The sequence below is a fragment of the Bombus terrestris genome, chromosome 3 (assembly GCF_910591885.1).
Source record: "Bombus terrestris chromosome 3, iyBomTerr1.2, whole genome shotgun sequence".
Classification (NCBI taxonomy): domain Eukaryota; kingdom Metazoa; phylum Arthropoda; class Insecta; order Hymenoptera; family Apidae; genus Bombus; species Bombus terrestris.
Window position 1 is genome coordinate 18,812,883 of NC_063271.1, and position 12,844 is coordinate 18,825,726.

Here is a 12,844-nt window from a genome sequence, read left to right on the forward strand (position 1 = left end):
CTAGGAACCCTTCTGTATCATATCGAAAAGAAAATGTTTAAAATATGTACAATGTAAGGAAAGTTTAATTAATGATAAAAATATTACTCATATATATTTCCTTAACACTATTATATATGCAAATTATGGAATTATTTTTAACACATATATATTTGTTCACTGAAATATTTAAATCTGTCTATGTATCGCGCGAAAATGTATCTTTCCTTGAAGTCAGTTCAAAATAAATGCACGAAAGATTGTTAAAAATAACTAACTTCAAAAACTAGAATAACTTTTTCGTCAACTTTCCTCTCATAACTTCAAATTAAAGATATAAATCAGTCCTCGATATGGTAATTTTACATGATGAAGAGTATTATAAAAGTCGAATACCGCAACCCGATTTAGGACCTCTTCGAAACTTTCTGCGGTTTATTTGGGATAATAATCGAAAGGCATTTCTTGACAGAACAGCGAAAGAATGGGGTAACGTCATAAATAATTCGAACAAGCATTCTAGTTTTATTTTATGCTATAATTTAGTATTTCTGTTCACATAACTCAGCATAGTTCGGAAAAAATAAAATTTTATGAGATGAACATAGAAATGAATGTGACGACTGATGCATTGTATTAATTTAGTTACATCCGGTTTTTGTACGCTCTGTTATGTTATGATTCATGGAGAATATAGCCTTGTGCGATTAAACGTGTTAACGTAAAACATATATTTGAAATGTAGGTCAACTAGGAATATTTTATTTGTTCTTCTTTGCCGTTTTGGGATCAATATTCGCAATACAAATGAAGATCAGTATAGATTATGTTTCTAAGCTAGATAGACCATATTTTCAATACTCTGGTCAAATTACACAATCTATTTCCGCAAGGAGCGTACGTCTTTCCCGTTCTGCTTTTGGTAGTCCAGGTATCAATAATATTAAAACAAAATAATTTTGCAAAAATTATTTGCAAACATAGAAATCAAATAATTTATTTTTCAATAAATCTTTATCCTGTATAATATTGCAATAATGGATATATTTTATTCTTGTAACTTGATTTGTCACAAGATTATTTACAAGAATAATGTTAAATTAATTAATAATGCACCCAATATGGACGCTCATATTAAGTAAAATCTTTCTAAAGGAATAGTTTTTAAACCAAACAGCATATCAGCTGCATCACCTATTATTGCTGTGAGCAATTTACTTAGCAGCACCAGACCGGACAGATATATTCGAGCCTTGTCTGATTTTTTACAAGGTATCTTGCGAAATACATGTGTATATATATATATATATATTATTTTTATTTGTAACATCTCTCACCTTTTACTCATTCTTGTTTATAAGTTCTTATAATTCTTAACATTTTTTATTTTAGAATATCATAAGAATATGTCGAACTATGACTTACATTGTCAGAATAAACATGCAAAGACAAATCATAATAAAAAACCTTGCTTTTTTGATATAAAATCTCTTGGAATTTGTAGCAAGCCTCCATACGGATATACAAAACCGTTCCAACCTTGTGTTCTTATTAAATTTAATAAAGTAATTTTCTCATAAGTATAAACTGCGGATGTTTATATCTGCATTTATAAACAATTTTTAAGTGTGAAAAATGCACACATTCAAATATATGATATATATCATAATTAATATTCAAATTAATATATATATATATTAATATATAATATAATATATATATATGTTGTAGAGGTTCGATTGGATACCTGAATATTATAATAATTCTTCGAATCTGCCAGATCATATGCCAGATAAATTGAAGAAAGCAGTACGAAAATCTACAAAGGTTTCATTTAGTAAATAAGCTACTATAATTATTACTATTACTATAATTTTATTTCTTTTATTTCTACTTATTATGTTTACGAATACATTCTCTCTTATTAATTATACATATTAATTGTACATATTCTGTCTTATTAAATATAAGCGAAATATTTAAATGCATTTTTTGTAAGCCTTACATTTGGTTATCATGCGATGGAGCAAATAACGTTGATAAAGAACACATCGGAGAGATAGAATACATTCCAAATCCTGCATTTCCAGTTCAATATTTTCCGTTTACCGGACAACCAGGTTATCTCTCCCCTATTGTCGCATTAAAATTTAGAAATTTAACACGTAAGTATGAAGCTTCTATTTCGCCAACTTATGTATTATTATTATTTTTGCAATTACTGCAGGAAATAGACTAGTGACAGTGGAATGTTATTTATGGGCTTACAATATCGAACAATATCGCCGTTATTCATTAGATTTTCAAATAATGACAGGTAAAACAAGAGAGAAATTTACTATTTCTAATAATTCGTTTGTTTAATGATAAGTTAACTTTTTATTAGGGAATTAAATTCGCTATACAATCATGGAAGGCGATAAGAATTTTTTGCAATTTTTATGGTATAAAAAATCGTACGAAATATTTTAAATAGGTATAAGGATATAAAAGATAAATGCGAAGAAAAAATTTTGCTCGTCGGCAATTCAATTTTTGTCATTTAATTGCAATAATATTCGATCTTATGCGTGGCCATACAGAGAGATTCGTTCCAACTAAAACGTGTGAAATCCAATTTACAGTAAAGCGTGATCCACGGTATGTTTTATGTATCTTACGATAAGAAACACGTGAAATAGTTTGACCTTCGCTGCTTCTGATCTGTACGCGATTACATAATCTAAAATCGAAAAGATAAAATCTAATATCTCGTGATATAATTGCCGCGTATCATTTGAATGAAAACAAGGTACAATACGTATTAATAAATCACTATTTAAGAAATTGCGAATGAAATTGACGGCGACGATTAAAAATATAAGATAGCAATTTGTAGAGTATGTTTGAATAGTAAATACTCTTTTTACTTCGAACATAGTTACGAAAAAATTATGTTTGTCTTATTAATTTAACAGCTAGTAAGTGATAATAGAAATTACAATTTAAATGTAAATTTTAAAAGCCATCATCTGCTTTATAATAAAATAGCTTATTAATCGATTACACAGAATAGTACGAATTCTTGATAATTTCCATAAATCTAGTACGCATATATTGCATCGATATAAATGACGTAAAGAAAATACTCGGTGATTTACTTGTGTATTCACTGTATATTAAAATATCAACGATGTTTAAGCGGTATTTTCCGTAAACGAGGACATACTGCGATCGTCCTGTTACGAGCGTTATACAGGGGCTTTCAAAGTTCAATACATTCCATTATAGCCGTTTTAACGCCAATTCAATCGTAGGACAGAACTTCGAAGAGATAGAAACACGATGAAGAAGTAAGAAGAATATAGCAAGGTTAAATAATTCAAATAAAATTACTATAATAATGGGATAGTCTCGAAGAGAGGAATAGTGGAGGAAATCGATCTTCGATTCGCGCGTAACATCCGGTCTAACGAATATGTAGCTTTATTTACCAGATAAGAAAATATTGCATACGTATATTATCCGGTGAAATAGTGATCCAGTCATGAGACTGATCGATTGATATGAAACAATACCCGGGGGAAGGAGCTCTCGATGTGTCTAGGTGTGAGTCAACCATAAAGCAACGAGTGTGGGCTCTCTGATATATCTTAGCGTTTCCCACTACTCGATCGGTAGACGTAGGGCCGCGACCGATCGTGGTTGCGCCACCGCTACCGAGCTTGGATACACGCGGTATCGCTTAGCTGTCTCCGAGATAGCGAGAGTAGTGAGCTGTTTCAGCTCAAGCGGAATACAACTTCGCTGAACGAGACGAACCGAGCTTACAGTTTTTCATACTAGGTCCGTTTTTCATACGTAATAAATATAACGTTGAGACACGATCGAAAGGTATTTTTATCGAGAGATTCGCGTTAAAATCGAGTGATAGAGTTGCGCAAGTGTTACACGAGATAGTCGCTGAGATGAACATGCCGGGCAAGCAATTGCAGAATGGTACTTATGAGATCGATTACAAGCGAGCACCCGACCAAAAGACGCGCTGGGAAGCTCTCCGAGATTTCATTCACGATCCAGTCGAAGGCACTTACTGCGGCCACACGGGGAAGAAATGGGGTAATTATTCTCTTATAATTTAATAATTAGAGACCATTGAACGAACGGTATGTTTATATGAGCGCATGAATAGCATGTGCTTCGAGCTACATAGACGCGTTTCGATCCTGTTGTGCTCTGTCGTTTTAATTCGAATTGATATTGTTATATTATTATATGTTAGTAACCTTTTAGTGATAAATCATTTTTGAAATTCTTAACCCCTATGTCAACGAGATAAGCGTGAAGTCAAGCTGAATGTTTAAATCAAGTACCGAGAATTAGGGCTTCCTTGACTTTGTTACATACCAACGGGATGAGTTCGTAGTATTCTCGATGTTTCTCATAATCCGACTGTCTTTCGCGCTTATTCAAAAGAGAAATTTAATGCATTTTATATAAATACGCACATTCGTATTCTGTTTTTGATACATTGTAAAATGTATCAAAGATTCATGCGCGCACACGCGCGCGCGCGCGTGTGTGTGTGTTGTTTGCAATAATAAGAAGACCGGAAATAAGTATCGGCGAGGTTAAGTCGGAATGAAAGAAACGATAGAATTCGCGTTAGCTCGAACTAAATAAAAAGTTCGAAGATAACTGTAAGACGTACTATATATAATACTAACAGGTTTAATTGTTATCAATGGTATTGAAACTCTCGACTGCTCTGTATTAGTTACGATAAGAAAGTAGAAATTATATTAATCCGGCTTGTACACTTATACAGATTCTTACACAAATTTTTAAAGCTTCGTTGAACTTTAATTCATTACTTTATCACAATGCTGAAAAACGCACTGTTAGTTTCAATAATGATCAATTCTGATACACGTTTAGAATAGTTTAAATATCTTTCTCTACTTTGTTCACTTTGCTTTATTTGTTTCTAAGCCGCTTCGATACGTTCATATAACTACAAACTTTGTTGCATTTCAGTCAGCGAAAACCAAGAAAAGAAAAATAGAACGAAGTAACACACAGATACGTTGAATTTTTATAACTACTACGAAAAATACACAATATTTTATATTGCATTCTTAATTCAACAATTGTTCGTTTTCTGAAATTATTTATATAGAAGATAAATCACAATCATTTTTTCGCTTAAACTGCTGTACTTTTAAATACCGATAGGTTAAAATAATTACACGGTACATAGCCACTAGCTACAACTTATCTTGTAGTGCCATCTGAGTAATATTCCCCTTTAATTACAGAATACCTAACGGTAGATAATTTATATATCTGGTGACATACGATAGTACATCGATAAATTCCCTCAATATTAAAAAAGAAAGTGGAAAGTTTCCACAGCGGGATTACGCAAATAATACACGAACCTTAAAACGTATTAACATAATATAGATGACTAGCAGCAACCAAGCATTTCTAAATTACATTTCAAACATTACCTGTATGTATGTACGTAATAAATTCAGGTTCACGAAGACTAAGTTTTACATAAAGTTTATTTTAGAGTGTAAGACGCGAACATCGATTAATGGCAAGCAAAAATTTGAATTTTTATTGCGTCGAATAATTTCGGATCGTATATCAAATTTTCTCATACACATTTTTTTATCGATCTTTTATCGGATAAAATAAATCAAAACAATCAATCAACAAAAAAATGTATCTTTTTATAGATCTGATAGCAAAAAAGCAACATTTTCCAGAATCAACTTCAAGTCCTGAGTAGTTTATCGAGCAAAGAAACATGTGCATGCTGCTCCTGAATATATATTTAACCGAACACGCAATCAAAACTGCATTAGGAATAACTGCATATTGGAGTCTCAGTACCTGTTTGAAAAGTTACAACCGATTTATAGCATAATTTAGTCATACAATTCCATTTAATCCAATATTAATGCAATAGTTATTTTCGTCTTTTAAAACTCAAGTAAAATGTCAATATTAGTGTTAAATATGCTAAAAATAATTGGTGTTCTGTGACGTGTATGCGTGTGTATATCGATGTTATATATTAAGTTTAAATTGAAGGTTTATATAATCTCTGCTATAAATCATTCGAAACCTACGCGAATTATCATCTATGTATATCTATAGGTATTAACCTTCGATATCGATACATACCATTCTACTTGTTTCGCGCGATAGAATTGGGTATAATTTTATCAAGATCGGTTTATGTAAATTTATATTATTTTTATCAGCCTTGATAGAACTCATGGATATTTATTTTTTTATAAAAATAATAAATAAAAGCTTGATGTACAAAATTTATTCAATAAGCTACAACAATAACATTTAATAAGCTAATAAGCTTGGTGTACAAAGTTTATTAAAATCCACGCAGAATATTCCTCAATTTGGGAGATAATGAATTGCCCAATAAATTAAATAGAAAATATATAGTAGGTACATTACAAAACTTGTTTTTTGGTTTTGTAACTTTCGGTGACGGGTAAGTGGATTTATCTTGAAAACATGTTTATACCTTTTACTTTTATCAGATTTTCTCTGTGTGGAAAAGAGAAAGAGAAAAGAAAGGAGAAAGTGAAAGAACAGGCGAGCGAGAAGAAGAAAGAATAAGATTTATTAGAGCGGAAGTAACTTCTGTCACGATTTATTGATATTAATGCTTCTAATCTCTTCTAATGCGGTAAGAGCATATAATGCGATACTTATAATACCTGTTACAAAAAATCATATTGTAAAATAATTTATTTCTCGGATAAGATTTTGGAATTTATTTGCAAAGAATATCATCTTCAAATATATTTCTTACTTTATTCGAAATAATTATTTGATATATTTTGTATTATTTTCACGTCAAATAAAGAATATTCGATCCTAATTCTTACTATTTCAACTATCTTGAAGCAATGATGTTTGAACCACAATCTTCCTGTCCTATTAATGTATCAGATGTATAAATGAACAGGAAAAATAAAGGCCGAAGTAATTTGAATTTTAAACACTCGTATTTCATGTTGTTAGCACGTATGCGTAAATAGCCACACGTGTTCCCAGTGTCGTTAAATTTTGCGACTCAGTCGACAAATAATAAATTGAGCCCTGGAAATGGAAAAAAAGATAGGAAGTTTTAACTACTGCAATTACTGCGAATTTACTTAGTTACCGTACGCACAGACCCACTAGCGAACATGTTGACGAAAAAATATTCTTCATTCTCCCATTCAAAACAGAAAATAAGAATTGCAAAACAGTACATTTGAAAGGCTGTTTTTCTCGTGTGTCATTGTACGTAAGGCTAACATCAATTTTAACATCGATGTATTTTCTTGCCTACATATTACGTCTATCAATAAAGTATAAAATTTACGTAAAATACAAATTGCCTGGATATGCCAATATTTTTAACAATTAGTAAAACGTTGCAATCAGGTTTTTGCCCATTTCGTGTCATTCAACCGAAACAAGAAACGTGTTTTGAATCTGTAAATGTTTCATTATATGTATGCAGTGTACACACACAATGATTATTCCGTATCCTGTAGAACAGGTTGAGCCACTGTGATAAATATGGATTTCTGAGCCTATAATTATTATATCTACACTTGCCACACTATTTTCAGACGCAGTATTGTTCTACTTTACTTTAATTTCTGATATTTCATTTTAGCAATAGAATGCTAGTGAAACAATAGTATATTAATTAAATATAGTCAGTTTTATCTATAGCGATAAAATGTAATCAATTTAATTTCTGCCGTTTAATTAATATTCGAGTACTATCAACTTTAATTATATATATATATATATATATAGAAAATGAATATACGTTTAGAAATTGTTCGCGATCAAGAACAAGAAGCAGAAGTAACCATCACAGTGGCGTATACTACTCTTAAAAAAGGAACTATATTTAGATCAGACTTTGGCACAGTGCCCACGCTTTAAATATTTTCCTTTCAATCGTTGAAATCATGAAAATTTTCGAGGCCACGTGCTTTTATAACTATTAAGGCTGTATTACGCAAAATGAAAAGCTAAAATTATTTGAAATAATTTGCATATTTCATTCATACAAGTTGCGTCTATTGCACCAAGTAACCTAGGACATAATGGTAAATTATTTTCACGTACAAAGTATTTAGTAATAAAGTGGAATAGAAATAGCTGAAACTTCTTCCTTAATTTATTGAGTACAATAATATAAAACAATCGTTTTTATTCCAGCCATCACTGGAGCATTCTATGCTTGCTTCTTCAGCGTGTTGGCCTTGCTCTTTGCTATTTGCATGAAAGGACTGTTAGCTACACTAAGTTATGAAAAACCAAGGTGGATTCTGGAGGAAAGTATAATAGGAACTAATCCAGGTAAATTTATATATTCTCTACTATATATTTGAAAAATATAAGTATACTTCATAAAAGTGAAAATCAGCTCGTTATTCCTTATATCATGCTGGTCGCTTGCATGAAAATCGAACACTAATTTCGATAATCAAAGATAGTAAGTACATGCATAACAAACGCATCGATCGTATAAAACAAAATGATATATTTAACTTTATGTTATTCACGTATAATTCAAAAAGCTAATGCTGACCTTGAAATTTCCATAAATCTTCCACTTACAAAAAAGTGATTACTAGCATGGTCTTCTCCATACAATATCACTTTTGCAAATAAATCTTTTTCATATCCTTGAAAATAACGGAGATGTTTAATTTACTCATGCTTAGGTAGAATATCTTGTATAATTTGTTTTACTCACCATTTGAGAAAGTACCGCGAATATCATTATTATATAATGACTAACAGTAGGATATTTTTAATTGTTCATAGGCCTAGGATTTCGGCCGATTTCCGAAAACACTGATGAAAGATCCTTAATTTGGTATAGTTCGTCAGATCCCAACTCGGTGCAGAAGTGGACGGGCTTATTAGATAAATTTTTAGAAGGTAAATTATAACATATATCGATAGTAGAATGACTACATTAACCAATAATTTTGTTAGCTATACAATATATCGTATATTAAATTAAATACTTACATGTTAAAGAATTATCACGATATTAATAGTGCTCATTTTCCGTAGAATATATTAATTCGTCGACATTACCAAATGGTGGTAGAAATCAACAGATTTGTAATTATAACACGCCAGTTAAGCCTGGGCATGTTTGTGCAGTTGATGTGAACAACTGGGGACCCTGCTCACCTAGTCAGCAATATGGTTTCAACAACTCAGCTCCTTGTGTTTTTATTAAATTAAATAGGGTATATTATGGTTCTATTACTCACTGATTCCACCAATAATACACTTTATTGGTCATGCAAAAAATAATAATTAAAAATAATTTGAACGACTTTATCGAATTTAAATCGTAATTAACGTAGAACTTTATTTGGTATTATTTTATCATACTTATTGTAATGTTTGCCTGTATATATCAACTAATTTATGAACATGTTACTTTTCAGATATATGGTTGGGTGCCAGAATATTATAACGACACCAAAGATTTACCGAGCGATATGCCACCAAATCTTGTGCAACATATTAAATCAATCAACAGTTCATGGGTTAGTTAGTCGGTCAGTTAATTGTATCAGTTGATATTTAAAACACATTTCAAAAGTACTGTAAAAATGATTGAATATATTTGAATATAGAACAAATTATATAAAATAAATATAGGCAGAGAAATGTATAAAGATAAAATTTGCCAATTAGTATAGCATTTTATACCTACTTCTTTTGTTCTTGCAGCTAAATACCGTGTGGGTATCTTGCGAAGGTGCATATCCTCATGATAATGAAATAATTGGTGAATTGAACTATTATCCCGAAAGTCACGGATTTCCAGGATATTATTATCCATACCAAAATATTCCTGGTTATTTAAGTCCCGTTGCTGCTGTGCATTTCCTTCGGCCAGCAAGTAAGTAGATTACAACTTTTTATTGTTTAAATACATCTTAGAAGGCATTTTCGATATGAAGTTTCAAATCTGCAACTCTTTATTGTTTAAACCTTATTATTGTTGTTTAGACCTCATCGTTGGAGGAAATCTTCGAAATGAAATTCCAAATCTTGAAACCTTTACTATTTAAATACGATTATGAAATTCCAAACCTCTTTATCTTGTAAATACATGTCGAAGTAGATATTCAATATAAAGTTTCTAAATTTTGAAATCTTAACATTTCGTTAATTTCCGAGACACATGAGAAGTGATCGGTTTTCAGCTGATAAAATAAGATTACAGATCGTTCTCATATTTCATTAACTAGTTACTTACCTATTGACCGACCTGCTTGTGTGTACAGTAAGCAAATGATACGCTCCAGCTAAAACCAGTAAAATCCAGTGCATCGTGACATGAAAGGTGTCATCGGCCAAACAGTTTTAAAATTACGTACACATGTTGTCTCGTCTCGCAATTGACTTCATTAGTCAATACACCTTTATACACAAGCAATACGGTGCAATAGAATTACATTTATGAACAATGCACTGCAAGATTCTTATAAGATATAATATTTTAAGCCTCAGATAACATAGCATGAAAACAAGAATAGAGATGTTTCAGAATATCGAAACACTTCAAATTTGGGAAGCTCGAATCTAATAGTTTGATATATGAAGATATACATAACATATTATGAAGATTACAGGGGAAGAATATAAAATATATTTATATAAATAGACTTAGTATATTTATCTACTGTGATCTTCGTATAATACCCTTTTTCGAAAGGCTTATTAAAAAATTGTCATTTACTTTTTCAGGGAACCAAATAATCAATGTGAAATGTCGAGCTTGGGCAAAGAATATAAAACATGATGCAAGCAAAGATCAGCAACATGGCATGGTACATTTTGAACTTATGATCGACGAATGATCATACTTATATTTGTACAAAAAGCAAAATAAAATCATGCAGCAGCTGGAATACAAGATGCTTACGTACGCTGTAAATTTGGAAAAACCAATCGACAAAATTTTGGTAAATTAGAAACATACATTGAAAAATTAGGATTTGTATAAATATAACAGGCGAGTAAGCAGCAATCAGAAAATGCTATTATATATATTTTGGATTGGCTATGCATCCATTTTGATTCCATGGTTATTTTCACTACTGAATGTTGACTGCGATATGAATATGCTGCAAAATAAAATATTTATTAATCATCGACACTTATTATGATTATAAAGACAAAATTTAGATAAATCGTTATCGACATTATTTCATTAAACTAAAAGTTTCTTTTTCATATGAACTGTTTATATCTTAAGAGAGAATATATTATGTAGCTACTGGTACTTATTATGAATTAAATTAAATGGTTTTGAAAAAGCAATTCTGCCTCGAAATATAAAAAGAAAAGGAGAAATATATTTAAAATACACTAGATTTGTGAGATTAATGAAATTGTTTTATACATTTAATGATGCTTATAACATTAACTATGCGAGTAAACATAAACGAACAAAGAAGAATGCATTGTATATACAGCGATTATATCTTTTATTTTTTTTATGGTTTATCATGATAAATAGCAAGGCGTAAGAAAGATGCAAAGCAACATGTCATTACCTCGTTATATTTTCAATGTTGTTTATTTATATTGGCTCGTGTACATAGACATAATATATATTGCAAATAAATAATTTTTAAGTATCTTTTCCATAATAAGTCAAAAAGAATTGCTTTTGCTATATTTAAATCTTCAGTTAATGTCAATCAAATTAAAAAATAAATTGGTACAAAATAAACAGTAATTTGAAATCAATTTTTTAATCTATATAGAATGTTCTTTTGAGATACTATAAATAATTCCGTATATGAACAATAATATTTTTGCAAGTTCTCCTTATGCTCAAACGTTTACGAATTTCTCTATAGTTTTCCCAGTAATATTTTTATTACAATTAAATAACAATATAAAATCTACAACAATATCTAAAATATAGCAGTACCTTTCCTGCTAGAAATATAAGAAGTTAAGATTATCCTTTACGATCTACTCAATATTTAAGAAGAGAGACCAATGGAAAATATCAAGATCTCGAAACTCTGCAACATTCAAATTAATTATTCAAATCATTATACTTAGATATATATAGGTACTTATTGAATATATGTACTTATGTCGTTTATAGCGTTTACTACACAGACTTATCTAGGAACTAGTTTTAAGCTGATGAGAATAATGATGTATCTAACTATACATATAAATAAAAACAACTTTTGAAATTGAACAAATTCTGGATAATAATTATATGCTGAAACTGTGATGTTTTTTTACACTTACAATCTTAAATTTTGTAATTTATTATATATAGCTAATACCATATTTGATAAAATAATGGCGAAAGAATAAAAACTCATCATATTCAAACGAGGCACTTCAGAAATAAAAAATAATAATATTTCCTCTTCTATAAAATGGTACTTTATTTTCTGTATATAGTTGTAATATTTTCAAAATACGGAACTCACTTTAATTATCGGGTCTAATTATGATATACGTAATCTATAACTATATAGTCTTATTTTGATAAATTCGTTCATAAATGTAAATTTAATTTTGTAAATCATTCATTCGAGTATACGGTCCTGATTTTCAATCCAAAATATTTTCAAAAACAACTTATTCCCGACCCAACTGGGATAATAAAAGAAAATAATAATTAAAATTTATACTTTTATGTACCGATTTCTTATAAATATATGTAAATTAATATAAATACATTTACAAACATTCATTTAAATGATATTCTTAAAAATATGCATATGCCCGTTTGACTATAAGTATTTATTTACACCATCCACAT

The 12,844-nt window shown here is 30.1% G+C and overlaps 2 protein-coding genes and 1 long non-coding RNA gene across 4 annotated transcripts; 2 read left to right on the forward strand and 1 right to left on the reverse strand.

Annotated features, from left to right (window-relative positions):
* The first annotated feature begins 18 nt into the window (after nt 1–18).
* LOC100649362 (sodium/potassium-transporting ATPase subunit beta-1) lies at nt 19–2,343 on the forward strand. The gene is made up of 7 exons (XM_020867970.2): nt 19–468; nt 725–910; nt 1,135–1,251; nt 1,372–1,544; nt 1,711–1,806; nt 1,979–2,144; nt 2,207–2,343. Exons 1-7 carry the CDS (start codon nt 333–335, stop codon nt 2,341–2,343), a joined length of 1,011 nt encoding a protein of 336 aa, XP_020723629.1. The 5' UTR covers nt 19–332.
* A 1,285-nt stretch (nt 2,344–3,628) lies between these two features.
* LOC110119183 (sodium/potassium-transporting ATPase subunit beta-2) lies at nt 3,629–12,268 on the forward strand. Of its 2 annotated transcripts, XM_048404584.1 has the most exons (8): nt 3,629–4,077; nt 8,227–8,367; nt 8,501–8,503; nt 8,839–8,955; nt 9,094–9,275; nt 9,480–9,581; nt 9,769–9,940; nt 10,792–12,268. In XM_048404584.1, the coding sequence occupies exons 1-8, from the start codon at nt 3,927–3,929 to the stop codon at nt 10,902–10,904; spliced, it is 981 nt and encodes a 326-aa protein (XP_048260541.1). In that variant the 5' UTR covers nt 3,629–3,926; the 3' UTR covers nt 10,905–12,268. The 2 variants fall into 2 exon arrangements, with proteins under 2 accessions (XP_048260541.1, XP_020723627.1); XM_020867968.2 differs by lacking the exon at nt 8,501–8,503 and having other exon boundaries at nt 3,630–4,077.
* LOC125384745 lies at nt 6,601–8,909 on the reverse strand. The gene is made up of 2 exons (XR_007223500.1): nt 8,768–8,909; nt 6,601–8,696 (listed from the first exon to the last, which is right to left on the reverse strand). It is a non-coding gene; the product is annotated as an uncharacterized LOC125384745 (long non-coding RNA).
* Nucleotides 12,269–12,844: the final 576 nt, after the last annotated feature.

What these genes read in the sequence shown, in the direction of transcription:
- LOC100649362 (XM_020867970.2), top strand. Translation starts at nt 333, where the DNA reads ATGGTAATTTTACATGATGAAGAGTATTATAAAAGTCGAATACCGCAA. An exon ending in TTCTGCTTTTGGTAGTCCAG is followed by an intron (nt 911 to 1,134) that starts GTATCAATAATA and finishes ATCTTTCTAAAG; the next exon opens with GAATAGTTTTTAAACCAAAC. An exon ending in AAAATTTAGAAATTTAACAC is followed by an intron (nt 2,145 to 2,206) that starts GTAAGTATGAAG and finishes CAATTACTGCAG; the next exon opens with GAAATAGACTAGTGACAGTG.
- LOC110119183 (XM_048404584.1), top strand. Translation starts at nt 3,927, where the DNA reads ATGAACATGCCGGGCAAGCAATTGCAGAATGGTACTTATGAGATCGAT. An exon ending in ATTAGATAAATTTTTAGAAG is followed by an intron (nt 8,956 to 9,093) that starts GTAAATTATAAC and finishes CATTTTCCGTAG; the next exon opens with AATATATTAATTCGTCGACA. An exon ending in AATCAATCAACAGTTCATGG is followed by an intron (nt 9,582 to 9,768) that starts GTTAGTTAGTCG and finishes TTGTTCTTGCAG; the next exon opens with CTAAATACCGTGTGGGTATC.